Source organism: Typha angustifolia, chromosome 7 (genome assembly GCF_048772165.1).
Source record: "Typha angustifolia cultivar Huaian chromosome 7, ASM4877216v1, whole genome shotgun sequence".
NCBI lineage: Eukaryota > Viridiplantae > Streptophyta > Magnoliopsida > Poales > Typhaceae > Typha > Typha angustifolia.
In genome coordinates this window covers 9,258,598-9,272,706 of record NC_133245.1, presented here as the reverse complement: position 1 = coordinate 9,272,706, position 14,109 = coordinate 9,258,598, and the positions used below count along the sequence as shown (strand labels likewise).

At 37.7% G+C, this 14,109-nt stretch overlaps 2 protein-coding genes across 3 annotated transcripts; one reads left to right on the top strand and one right to left on the bottom strand.

Moving 5' to 3' along the window:
* The first annotated feature begins 7,611 nt into the window (after window positions 1-7,611).
* Window positions 7,612-12,564, top strand: LOC140762397 (probable disease resistance protein At5g45440). 2 transcript variants are annotated; one of them, XM_073100170.1, is made up of 2 exons: window positions 7,612-7,710; window positions 11,024-12,564. In XM_073100170.1, the coding sequence occupies exon 2, from the start codon at window positions 11,079-11,081 to the stop codon at window positions 12,264-12,266; it is 1,188 nt and encodes a 395-aa protein (XP_072956271.1). In that variant the 5' UTR covers window positions 7,612-7,710; window positions 11,024-11,078; the 3' UTR covers window positions 12,267-12,564. The 2 variants fall into 2 exon arrangements, with proteins under 2 accessions (XP_072956271.1, XP_072956272.1); XM_073100171.1 differs by lacking the exon at window positions 7,612-7,710 and adding an exon at window positions 10,416-10,621.
* Window positions 7,650-10,367, bottom strand: LOC140762228 (probable disease resistance protein At1g61300). Its single transcript, XM_073099885.1, has one exon. The coding sequence runs from the start codon at window positions 10,365-10,367 to the stop codon at window positions 7,650-7,652; it is 2,718 nt and encodes a 905-aa protein (XP_072955986.1).
* Window positions 12,565-14,109: the final 1,545 nt, after the last annotated feature.

Below are 14,109 nucleotides of genomic sequence, written 5' to 3'. Positions count from 1 at the left end.
ACCAGTTGTTAGTTGTTATCTCAACAATATTACTTTAAAAGCTTAAGCTTACAAGTCTAGAACGGTGATTTTGGATTATTTACACTAGATCTTAACACTCTTAGCTCATATTTGAGGTAAATGAGCGACTCGAGTGATCTAGGCCTAGCTCATCTCGGCTCAACTCGATGAGGATTTTTTCTAAAGTCAATTTTAGCTCGAGCTTGAAATAAGCTTGATAAGATTGGCTCTTGTATGCTCGTCTTAGGCTCAAGAAAGTTTTATCAAGCTCGACTCGATAGCTCGATAAAGAAAGACCACACTGTATTCTGAGGGAAGCCGTGGATAAGGTCCTTGTGGATGTTGGAGGAGGCGCCATTGGAAGTAGCGGAGTGGACATAGAAGTGATTGGGCTTGGTAGAGATGGGAACGAAGGCGAAGCTGTTATTTTAAGCAGAGTAGGGTAGGTCTAATTCTTATCAGATTAGGATGCCCCTAAAGGGTCATCTCTTCTAATCCTTATCTTATAAGGATAAAACATTTATCTCTATTATATACTAGATCTAATGATATACTAGATATATTGATCATCTCTCTATCCTAGTTCTTTCTCTCCTTTCAAAGCTACATTTAGGCCACCAAGGGTTAGGGTCTAAATGGGTAAATCAATGTGTCATTCTTATTTGATGTGATATGGTTCGACATCAACTTTGGAGTAAATCATCTACACATCTACTTGATCATAATTTCATGATTGAGTCTTTCTCTATCCATATCAAAAATCCTACTTCCACTGTGAAAAATGTAATAAACGCCATAAGAGATGAGATTTATCACATACTTTAATAAAAATATGAAAAAAAAAACTCAAGCATAGATTTTTACGCGAATTTTTTTCAAACTGGGTAAAAAACTTACAAATCCAACTCGAATCGAAATTAATGATTAAAACCTATAGCAATTAACAAAAAGGCTTACAAATCACTCACCGATCATGACTCAATATGTATCACAACTTTCTTACTAGACCCCGTGATACACTATTTTTCGTGATAGGTTTTCAAATCTTAGTGACCCTTGAGGTTGATTCTTCCATCTCAGTAACTCTCGAGATGTAGTTCTTCTAGATCTAATAAATATGTGTTGAGTTGAGAGCGATTCAATATGAGAAATGATCTCCAATAACCTCCAAACGATGATCTCAAGATAATGATAGCTGACTTTCTAGGGTTATATTTAAACCTCTTTATATACCTCTTAGAGATACAATATAATATCTTTTCAAAAAATTTATAAAATATCTTAGAGATAAGATAAATATCTCTTCAAAAATTCTTCATAAATTTTATTAGAGATAAAGTAAGTATCTCTTAGAAATAAGACAAAAAGATCTCCAAATAAATTTTAGGAGTAATAGATTTTATGAAGATCTGCAATCCCATTTGAACCACATATAGTGTGGATCAACTCTATGAGCCTAATCGACCATGGATCTGTTGGGCCAGTGCATACTTGGTCCAACTAGTGCTCGCCTAAGCACCTTATTCGAGACAGCCTCGATAAGGGCCTAGCTAGCTCCACTTGGTGCAACTGTTTCCCCAATGTGAAAGTGCTTCATCTCTCAACTATTTCTTGTGATCACGACCCCATCCTGCTCAAACACCAATGCTATTGGTGGGATAGGTGAAAGCATTTTCGCATGGAGAACTGATGGGCCATCCTTCATCCCATTCTATAAGGACTCCCAGGAGAGCTCCTATAATAGGCCCCTCTCACACAAGACCTCACTACCCTTACTCACGAAATTAAGAAGTGGTCTTACTAGTAGGTAGGGAATCCCCGTGTTAAGCACAAGGCTGTTGAGGATGAGATTTTAGATCTCTAGTCCCATTCTTAGCTGAATGGACTCAAGACCTTCCTAAGATTAGAATGGAGTTTTGATTACTTCAAACACACCTTCACTAGCTGTAACCCTCCCTCCTTCTCTTCTAAGGCACTTCGGCCCTAAGTTTTGTTCGGTCCCTAGGGTTTGTTGTCAAGATCACAGCTCTCTTGTCGCTCCTCCTATTGAGGAGGAGATCTATAGGTCCTCAATAGCTTGGGCCTGGACCGAACCCTAAGTCTGGATGGTACAAACACGTATTTTCTTGCAAAATCTTTGGCTTAACATGAAGGGTGCTATATGCAACGAGGTGCAAACATTTGCAATTTCGGATCTTCTCGGTTTGAAACCAGCATTCCCATGTTTCTTGCTCCGGCTTGACTTGGGCGGACCGTAACATAACCCTTTGCATCTCATTCATGTACAACTTCTCATTCTCTATAACTATGAAAACAACTTCCTTCTCCGCAACAAATAAACAGAAGAAAGCTAGTTAGTGACCAATTTATGCAAAACATAGCATATAGTCTTTTAGAATTATATGGAAAGTTATTAAGAATAAGATTCATTAGTCATCTAGAATATAACACATAGATGGAAGAATCTCAACATCATTGAGAGCACAAGTCACAAAAACAGATGAAACTAATCAGCTAAAGACTTTCAACATGAACTGATTATGGTGATTTAATTCACTTAAATGTTCTTGTGTTGGTAGTAACCATCAAAGAAAAAAATACTTCCAGATTTGATTCTTTGGATGCAAGTGTTAACATATTCAGAAAAGTCAAACATATATTAGAACGCAAAATTATTAGTCAATGCTAATGTGATATGTTTTTGACATCTTGATTTCTTTTATGACTGTGGCATGCACTATCTGTAAGAATAGCATGTAGTAAGAATAATGCAAGTGAATTCAAAAGAACTATAAATAATTATGAATGAAGAGCCGAGGAATACATCTAATGGTGAACATATATTGAAATCTTAGATCAAAACACTATGTATGGATGATATGAAGTGCCTAAATAAGAATTCTTGAACGGCGAACAACCAGAGTATTCACTACATCAAACAATTTCCATTAATGAAACCATGTAAATCCATCGGATAATCAAAAATACGCATGTCTGATGAAATGGTTGTTGCTATCTGCTTCAATAACGAATCATTGTTATTATACCATTATTTTTTTATAATTTATATTTCTTTTAAAATGACACTTATTAGATATTTCGATAATGGCAGGCTTTTCATGAGTTTAATGCTATGTATAATGCAACGGGCATACAAGAATTGCATCATTGAAGTCTAGCTATACTAATTCTTCATATCACGTGGTAAGATTAATGAGTTATTACTCTTTTTCTATTTTAATTGTACATTTTATAGATTTAGATATCTTTCAATAATTTATTGCTTATTGTTTGTCTAATTGACATATGTTTTATCTTATATCTATGTGTTGATACCTTTTTATTTTTATTTTCTTCATATAGCAAATTGTTGTTCAATTAAATTATGTAAATTTTTAATTTTGATAGGTATTTCCAGTTAAGAAAGCAAAAAGGATCATATAGCATCAAACGAGGTAAATCTATAAATATTAGTGTTTAAGTTCTTGATTTTATTTATACCATTTATGTGTAATAATAATATAAATAATATATAGGGTGGTGAAGAAGTTGTTTTAATATCAATTAGAAGACCTTATCAGACGATGACATATGGAGTGGTCCCTCAACATTAGTTGGAGGGGAGAGACTAGAATAATAATTTTGGGAAGTTTATATTGAAGTAATTGTCGCACCAAATGAGCCCTTAGTAAGATACCATATCATTATGAGGTCAATTGGAGATGCCATTGCAAAGACAATGATAGCTTGGCCTTCTTACTTATAAAATTTTATATATTAACTATAAGTTTATTATACAATTTTTTTTACTTAATCTATGAATTTTATTTTATTTTTTCAGGTCAAACCATGATGAAGGTGAAATACAATATCGATACCTCAAATTTTGAATGTGTTAGATGTTTTATTTTTATATGAAAGGTTTTAGAATATCTAATAACAACTTTATTTTGGTATGACCACATTTGGATGGTTGTTGATGTGTCTATACTCCATAGAAACTTATATTTTTTTTCAAAAGTCAATATGTATATTTTGTGAACTTATTGTTTGTAGGGTTGTCTTTGTTATATATATAATTTTGTTGATATGTAGTAGAAAATAATACTTTGTTTGATTGCACTATATCAAATGATATTTGAATTTAGTACAATTATAGTGTCAAAAATTTTAAAAAAATAATAAAATTAAGTAATTAGTTTTAGCAGCATTTTCGCAAATACTGCTCTTGTAAAAGCCAAACAAGACCTCCACCAACATTTTAGCAAAAGAGTTATTGGCACTTAGAGAAATACCACTAATTATTATTTTATCAGCGATTGATCAAATGCCACAAATTATTTCTACACTAGTATTTACAAAATACCAATATATATTTACCGGTAATTGCTGAATCACTAAATATTATGGCATTTATCGGTATTTTTGCTAATTGTCAGCAAAACCTTGATTGGCAATCGAAAGTGCCACTTAAAGCCCCATAAATTCTGCTATTTATAACTTGTGCTATATATTATATGCCGCTGAATATGACAAAAATATCGGTGTTGTTCAACACCGACATGACTTTAAGAAAAATTTTATAAAACACCAGTGTTGAGCTTTGGTGGATATATGACCACTTTTAATGTATTTTATGACTGTTGGTATAACCTATTTTACTTTGTATTGTGTATAAATGAGGATGAATAGTTTATCTCAAAAGAGAATGAAATTGAATTAAAGAGATTAGTAAAATTGATTCTCTTATGACTAATTATCTTATTATTATAATGAGATAATTAAAATATATACGCATGTTCTCATCTCAATACAAAAGGAAAAGAGAAGAAATTTAACTCTAGTATGATAATTTATTTTTATGTTTTATATATACACAAAAGTCTTTTAGTCTCAACTAAAGCACATAAGGCCAAATTGTATAGGGAAGTTTTATATTACATGGTTTATACACTTTGCAAATTATAGTGTAAGAATGTGAAAATTCATATCTTTAAATCATATACAACTTTTGAGGGCAAGTTTTTATAGAGAATGTTAAATAATTAAATTTGGTTTATATCAGTGTTTCAACTTGTTTGATCTTTAGTGCACCACATTTCTATTTCATAAGTTATATCTTTTATCTGTAGTGCAAAATAGTAGGACTAACTAGAATCTTTATATCCTAAAATATTATTACTTATTATGATAAATATTAATATGTAAAGTAAGATCGAAAAGAGAATATTGAAAATGTAGTACATATTGTCTCTATGCATATGAGTGTAGATATATTTAGTAAATAACAATACATGTGTATGTAAAATACTAATAGATAATTTAGAATGATTTAATGTAAATTATAAGGTTATGTTTATCATTAAGAAATATATTATATCAGAAGGTCTTAGTAGAAAATTCTACAATTTGATATTACTCTTACTATGGAAAAAGATTTTATGAGAAACTTAATTACTTACATAAGATTAAAAATAAAATTTTAAAGATAAGCTGAATATAAAGTTTTAGTCTTTGTTATTATATAGTATGTTCACATTAATAATATGATGATCGAATATGACGATCAGTTTGGTGGAGTTTAAGGACAGTCCTAAAACTTTAGATCGATAATAGGATGTATTTCCTAGTAAAATGCTGAAAAATCTACCTTACAATTAATTGATGCTCTATCAACTACAAATGCAAAATATATAGCAGTGACAGAGCCTATAAATGAGGCTATTTGGTTTATTGGTTTGACCGATGATTTGGGTGTTTACTAGGAGTAGATGGAGGTGCATTGTGATAGTCAAAAGTGCAATTTGTTTGGCAAAGAACTAAGCTCATCATGCTAGGACGAAGTACATGGACGTCCAATTTCACTTTTTGAGGGAAATTTTAGAGGAATATGATATTTCTCTTTATAAGATTAGGACTGCAGATATATTGACAAAAATGGTGACAAAGATCAAGTTCCAATAGTGTTTGGACTTGATTAGTATCATATTTGATTGATTGCTTGGATTTGGCATTTTAGGATGCAAATTTGTATGCCATGCATTTTTTTTGGAGTTTCTTCAATCTCTTTGTAGTAGTAAAAATAAATTTTGGTTGAAGTCTTGGAATTTTCACAAAGGTGGAGAATTGTTGGTTTTTTGGCTCAATTCTATGGAGTTCGATAGGGGCGTTTGAATGCTTGGAAATCAATCGCATTTATAGAGACTTGCAAAAGGGCATTCAAACTCATTTGGGCAGCTGTTCGAGTGCCTCATGGAATTTTTCTTTCGTAAGTCACTCCTATAAATACCATTAAGATGGGTTTAGGGTATACTAATCAAGGAGCTTTTGGAAGAGAATGCACCTATTATATTTGGAGGAGATTGGAGGCTTAAAAATAATTATATTTTACATCTCTACTAATGGATTGAAGATTTGTATCGCCCGTGGATGTAGACATATTGAAGATTTGTGGTTTGCATATTTGAAATTCTTGTCTGTGATTATCTTGGATGCTTATTGCTCTCTACTTCTAATATTGTAATTGAGTTTTTCTCAAATTAGTGTTACTATTAGCCTTGTTAATATTTAGTTAATACCATCCATTACTATTCTACTTGTTCTTGTGTTGGGTTAGGGATTGCTTCGGCTTCCCTACCTATTGATTAATCAATAGAAGTCAATTATAAAGCAAATTCTATAACTTGCAATATAGTTATGGTGCAAGATGAGTGATTAAAAAAATGTGATAAATGGATATTAAATCTATGATACATAATATCTCCATCAAGAAAGCAAAGATTAATTAAGAGTACTAGGATTAAAGTTAAATCTTTGTTTAAAGAGAGTTGGAAGTTTTCATGTTTTGTACATCTACGGCTGAATCATAAATTGTCATGATATATTTAGTTATTATATATGGAAGGTTATTTGATGCATCAGGAGAACACTCGTATTAATTAAATGAGCAGGAATAAGTAATATATGAATTTTAACTAGAAGTAAACGTTTTAGTACTAACATCGTGACTATAGAAAGATATTGTGTAAGTATTATTATACACAATAACCTTCATGGTTCAATGTTGGTCGTCTCACTTTTCTGATGGGGAGACCAGAGTTCGTCGCTTTCAAAAATTACTATTTAGCCTCAAGCAAAAATCTCGAAATTGGCTCTCAGAATTATCTTCTGTCTTATTTGTTTTTTGAGCACGTAATGATCTTTCTTTTATCAACAAGTTCAAGACCTTTCTTTATCAAATATTCAAGCTTAGGGTAATCCTATCATTTTGGAAAATTATTAGGCCGTTGTGCAAGGAGAAATTTAAATTGGGTTTGCATGCAAAAGGGAAAATGTTTTTTGATATGATTTGCGGTTAGAAATATTAAAGAGGCATATTTCCTTAAAAAGAGGACGATTTTCTAAATCAAAAATCATATATTCCAAAAAGAATAGCTTAATCTCATCCCAACTTTACTTCATCTGAGACGAATAAAGTCCAATTAAGCTTGAGACAAAATTTCTACCGATTATCAAAGATACAATTGATTAGATAAATATTTTGTCAAGAAAACGACAAAAAGAAAAGAAACATATAGACAATAAACAAACGTATCACAGGTAAAGATGGGGTCTCTGTCCTCCATTCTTCTTCACTAGATTGAATACTGTTAGAAGCGCCGCCCCCAATTCCTGAAGATTAAAAGAGACTTGATCCTTTCATCTTCCCAGGTAACGTTGTTCCACCATACCCTTTCTCCTCTGATCACGGCGAGTGGGCTCTTGTTATCTACACCCACTGGAATTTTCTTCAGTTTCAAGCAGTTCTTCACTTCGAGATTCTTGATAGATGGCAACACTCCTCCACAAACACTAGTCAGCTCCGGCAATTCCCACAGGCGCACCGTCTGTAACCTTGGTAGGGCATCTTTTCCCAAGATCGAGTTGTCAAACACGCACTGCAGATTATCACAGAACTTGATCTGTAGCGTTTCGAGTTCTTGAAGACGCAGAGTTGGAGGAAAGAGGCAGGTGAGGTTTGGACAGCAATCCAGATGCAAGTGTCTGAGGCAACTCAGGTTCGACAGTCTCTCCATCGCCCCACCACAGAAAGACGTCAATTTTTCTAGATTGGAGATCCATAGGTTCTGCAAGCTACCCATTGCAGCAATGAGCTCTATCTCGTTCCCACTGAAAACATTCTCCATTCTGTTACATCTATCTATCCAGCACTCCCTCATTGGTCTCATCTCCTGGAGATTCAAATCTGACAGTCGGGTTAGAAACGCAAGGTTCTTCAAAGATATGACTTCAGCGCGAGCAAGGATTCCCTCAACTCCGGCAGGATAACTATCTGAACTGTGAATCTCCAAGAAGCGACTATGACTGGTAGAGTGAGAGAAATGCTTTGTCTTCAAGTACGTATCTCTGAACACATATTGCATGCTGTGCACTAGAATATCGAGGTCCATGCTTTCTTCCTCTAAGGGGCATATGAAGAAATGGAACTTCTGAAGGCCATTTTTCCACAGTGGAGAATCTTTATTCAAGGATTTGAAAAAGCTGGCATTACTCACGGATATGCGTGCTGTTGCATCATTCTCATCTTGGTTAAATGTGAAGCTAGATGAAGCCCGTTGGTCCCAGGTCAATCCAACCTGTATCCATTGCATGGCCTCCCAATTAATTGCTTCATCGTTGTTACCTAATTGCAAATTTTGAAAAGCACCCGCTGTGTTAATTCCATAGGCGAAGTTGGCGAAAGTCGTATTGGATAGATCAAGAATCTTGAGTTTGGGAGGTACATGTAGACGCCAGTCTGACTTCAGGGATCGACATCCGTTTAGTAAAAGGCGACGCAAGTCACGAAGTCCATTGGTAGATGGTAAATACTCAATGGAAGTGCCAGACAAGTCGAGGGTTTTAAGCATCTTCAGAAGGTCGAATGATCCAGATTCTATCTTCTTAAGGGAAGCTGAGCTTGAGGCGTCGAGGATCTCAAGCTTGACTAGCGGCCTGATATGCCGGACCTCCTGTAAGCAATCACAACATTTGAGAATCAACAACCGTAGACGAACCAAATTGGAGATTGACGATGGCAGCAATCTGATTCGGGTAAATGAGAGGTCGAGCACACTGAGCATTTGCATGTGCTGAAAGTAACTGTCTTGGATAACCTTCAGATAATGGTTTCCCCTGAGAAGCAAGGTCGATATAAAAAGGCATTTGGGACTTCCACAAAGTTCCTTGATTGTGCTCTCCATCAACGATCTTCTGCTACACGAACCCCCTACAGCAATCGACAAGTTATGCAGCTCCAAAGCCACTTCCCCGTGGAGATCATCTCTTGCAGAAAATTCAAACATATGCAATTTGCAGGCAATTCTCATGTCTAATGCCACCTCTCTGACGACATCATGCACCCGGACATGATCGTCATCCTCCCAATACAGCATACCGTGATCTAAGAGCACAAGAAGGATGTCCCGACCCATCTTAGCCTTTTCCATATCATTGCCTCCATCGATTAGGCCATCCATTATCCAGTAGTGGATCAAATCGTTACTGGGGATTCCTATATCCTCAGGAAAGAGCAAGCAAAAGGAGAAACAGTCCCTTACCCTGTCACTGGGGAGCATAGAATAACCAAATCTCACAGCCCGGTACATCCCATGAAACGGACCCGCAGCCACTATCGATATCATAGCGCTCTCCTGCGCCTTCGTCATTGCTGGACCAGATGGCACGTTCCGAAAGGCCCCCGCCAACAAGATGATCGGCAATGGCATCCCGTTGCAACCTTCGACCACAGCCGGCCCAACCTTGGAACTGATGCTTTCCCCGGTCATCTCACGGAACAAGTCCCATGAGTCCTTCCGTCCAAGACTAGTTGGTGTGATAACTATATCCGGCTCCATTACATTCAATGATCTACTAGTTCTCGTTGTTGCAACGACCTTTGAAGCATTCAATCTATTACGGCGCGGAACTCCCATGCGGTCCAACACACCGTCCTCTTTAAACCAAGCATTATCAAGCACCAAAAAGAAATTTCGCCCTTCCAGACTTTCACTGATCTTTGCCCTCATGCTTTCTTCGCTGAGGTCAGCTCCGACGGCAATCGATAGGCGTGTGGAAATCTTCTCCATGGCACGTCTGACACTGCAACTGCTAGATAGAGGGATCCAGATATATGTATCAAATAAATGAGATGTCACGGCTGTATTGTATGCCTTCTTCGCAGTCCATGTCTTGCCTGAACCACCAATGCCATATATGACCACCGTACCAACTTCTGGGTTCACTAGTGCTCTCTGGAGTTGTTGGATGGCTTGGAGTTTCTCTCCGGGTAACATGTCCCGATCATGGCCTACTTCGATGTTGTCCATCGCCCTCTGTTATTAGGGAAAAAAAAGGACAAGATTCTAAGGAAGCAAAAGGAGGTTGTTGTAAGTTGTAATGGAATAGTTGCGGGAATAGGAACAAGACGGAGGGTATTCAGGGATCCGAAAGAGATAAGAAGAGGAAAGGAAACAGTGGTGGGAACAATGAGGAGCCTTCCCAGAATTGAAGAGTACCAATCAGAAATAACACTGGAAACAGATTGGAAAATTAAAAATGAGGAACCTTCCAAGAATCGAAGGTATACACGAGGATGTAGATGAATAATTGAATTGCAGATAAATCACTGGATTCATCGAACCCAGGATATAGTCTTGCGAATCAAGCAAGAACCTCAATTAGTCCTTGGGCTGATTTTTTTCATCCACAGGGCCCACAAATGAAATCAATTGAAATCCCTTGGCACTTTGTTGCAAATAAAGCCATCTGATCAAAGGACAGAATTTTCTATATGAGACTTAAGTGCCACCGTCCCATGTGTGCTTTCTCCGTCGTGTTGTCGTCTCTTTCCTTCCTGTTTGTTTCCTGGGCTCTTCTGGGGTCCTGAGTGTCTCCTTCCCATGGATGCATTCCTCTTCTTCTCAGATTGCTTCATCGGCTTCTATTATCTCCCTCTAACCCTCTTTGCCATCTTATTCTCCAGATTTACTTGAAGAGAGCTGACCTAGGAGGAAGAATAAAAGGGAAAGAGAAAACAAATGGCTGTGGAAATTGTACAGTTCCTCATGGGGAAGTTTGTGGATGCTCTTGCAGAGGAGGACAACAAGGCAATTCCTTTTACTCTCCATTTCCAAGAGATAAAGGATGAACTGGAGAAGAAAGTGAGTTCCTCCACATCTCTAGGTACCACTGACTTGCTCCGAGAATCTCTCTACGACCTCAACGACATGCTGCTCGCGTGTCAACTGCTATCCAAGAAGCACAGAGATGGCAATTCTTTGCCTGATAAGTTGTTTCTTTTCAAAACTAAGAAGAGATTACTAACTATCAAACGAAAGATCCGAAGAATAACTGATGCAAGAGTGGAACCAAATCCAGTTAATAGTAGCGGTCCGTTGCGTCGTGACATTGGCAGATGGGAGGCAGCGGAGTTCGATCGTTGGACTTCTCATGCAGTGGAGGGATGCAGGGTCCATGGTCTTGGAGATCATTTGGTGGAGATGGAGAGGATTCTCTTGGAGCAGAACACAAATGGATTGTTCAAAGGCATTGGAATTGTGGGGATGGGCGGAGTTGGAAAAACGGCCTTAGCACAATTGATCTTTAATAGCCAGTTTGTGAGGAGACACTTTTGTCCAAGGCTCTGGGTGTGCATCTCCCAGACGAGCAGCAGCAAAGAGAAGGGTCTAAGAAAAGAGATTGTGGAGAGGATGCTATTGTCCCTTGGGGTTGACGAGGAGGTCATCTCATCAATTTCTAGGAATAAGACGATCGGCGATGACCTCACGGAGTTGATGTTTATCCTCCACCAAGAATTAAAAGGTAAGAAATACCTCATTGTGTTCGACGATCTGTGGAACATTGACGAATGGTATGAGGATTTGGGCCTCGGGCTGCCAAGAGATGACGAGTGGTCTGACCGTCTCGCCTTTGGATTGCCAAAGGGGAGCGGTGGAGGAGTCATCGTCACAAGCAGATTGGAAGAGGTAGTGGTGAACATGGTGGGAAGAGAACACTTGTACCAACTACAACCTACATTAGATAGAGAAAGTTGTTGGGCAATATTCATGGATGCATCCTCGAGAAATGGTCATACGTTTGATGACCCTTCTCTAGGGGCCATGAAGATGGAAATATTGGACTGCTGTAGTGGCCTGCCATTGGCTGCAAAGACTATTGGGGAGATTTTATGTGCTTCTTCCTCGTCGTCGGGTGATTCGAGCTAGCAAATAAGAAAACTTTGACAGTAGCTTGACCTCGTCCAACTTAAGCGAGGAATTTCTTATGGATCATCTTAAGATTTTGCAAATGAATTTTCATTACAGATTGGTGTGTATCTGCTTTCTAGTCTTGGCTTAGCTAATCTAAGTGAACTTGTTCAATAATTTATATGCTTTTCTTTTCTTTTCCTTTTTTTGAAAAAGGTCTATGGACCGAATACATTAAATGCTCATTGTTACATCATGATCCTGAGGCGGATCAAACCATACATTGCAAAGTCTATCACTGAAGCTATATTTGCAAGGTTGTGCGTCGAAAAGTTGTTAACCCTACTAGTGAGAAACCCTAAAGTTAGGGTGAGCTGAGAGGATGCTGATGCAATCCTAGATCAGATTAGAGATCGTCCAATCAACCTTGAGCTGGAGCTTGTTGACTGCTTTGACCATCACACTTGAGTCGTTGAATAACCAGGCCGTCCTATTAGGGCATCTTCTAAGGAACTCTTTAAGCCCCTCTAAGACTACCATGGCTTCACCACACAAATTACTACTATAATGCCGGAGGGAAACACATTTTGCCATGCAGAAAACCTTAGGGTAGCAGCAGAGTAGAAGTCCGAGATCGCCACATGAGTCACCCTTCCACGCTGCATCCACCTAGTAGAGAAGGTTCCTACTATTACACATATCAATGCACCTACCAAGTCAAGAGTGCGTAGCTAAAAAGTTTTAGCTTTGCATTATCTTTTGACGTAAGAGGTTGAGTCACTACCATGGCAGTGATGGAAGCCACATCTTCTGAGAGGGCAAAGGTGTTCCTGAATATTAAATTATTTTTGATTTTCCAAATGGCCTAAAGAATAGTGAGAAGAAGCGCCATGTTCTTCATGGAAAGGCTGGCACTTGAATCCATAATCCATCCATGCAGGGTCTGAGAAGCCTGGCTGAGGTGGAGACCCAGCACCTTGAACGACTCTACCCTAGCATATTTGCACTTTAGGAATAGATGGTCCATCGATTCAAACTCTTTCTTGCAAAACTTATAGACCTTGTCATTAAGAGCTAGAATCCTTCAAGCGAGAACCTCTTTAACTAGAAGAGCCCTTACAATGTAGTGTTATAAGAAGGTTTCAACCCTTGGGATGATCAGATTATTCTTCCATATAAGTTTCTAGAGCGATTTGCCTGCAGGGTTTGAAGTTGAAGCAGTCCAGCAGCCAGTAGAGATGATTTTGAATGCTGGCTTTGTTGAGAAGTCCCCTAGTGGACAACATCCAAATTAGCCTATCTAGCGGGGGTGGAACCTCTATCCCTACATAAGTGTTAAGGATGGTATTTGCAACTTCGTTGGAGAAGATACTAGTAATTAGCGGGACATCCCATTGGCCTTCTTTGATGAGATCCTTAACATGAGTTATCCCCATAGGTAGAGTAAGGTTTGATAGATCATGCATTGGGATCTAGTTGTCATTTGTGATGTGAATATCTGCCCTATCGCTAACCAGCCATCTTGAGTTGCACCAGAGAGAGCTGTGCACCTAGATAATAGAGTGCCAAGTCTACGATGCTCCCTAGTAAGGAGTAGCATCCTAAAAGCTATTGTGAGAGAAGTACCTCGCTTTCATAATTATAGATTAGATGCTATTCTTGTCCTGAATTAGTCTCCATGCTAGTTTGAGCACCAGAATTTGATTAACCAATTCCAACTATCTAATTCCAAGCCCACCATTGTTAGTAAGCCTGCAAATGACATCCCAACTTCTTAGATAGATGTCTCTTAGGCTCTTTGAACCCCCACCAGAAGTTCCTCACCAGAGAGGTGAGTGGCTTGATGATGGTTTGGCCATGA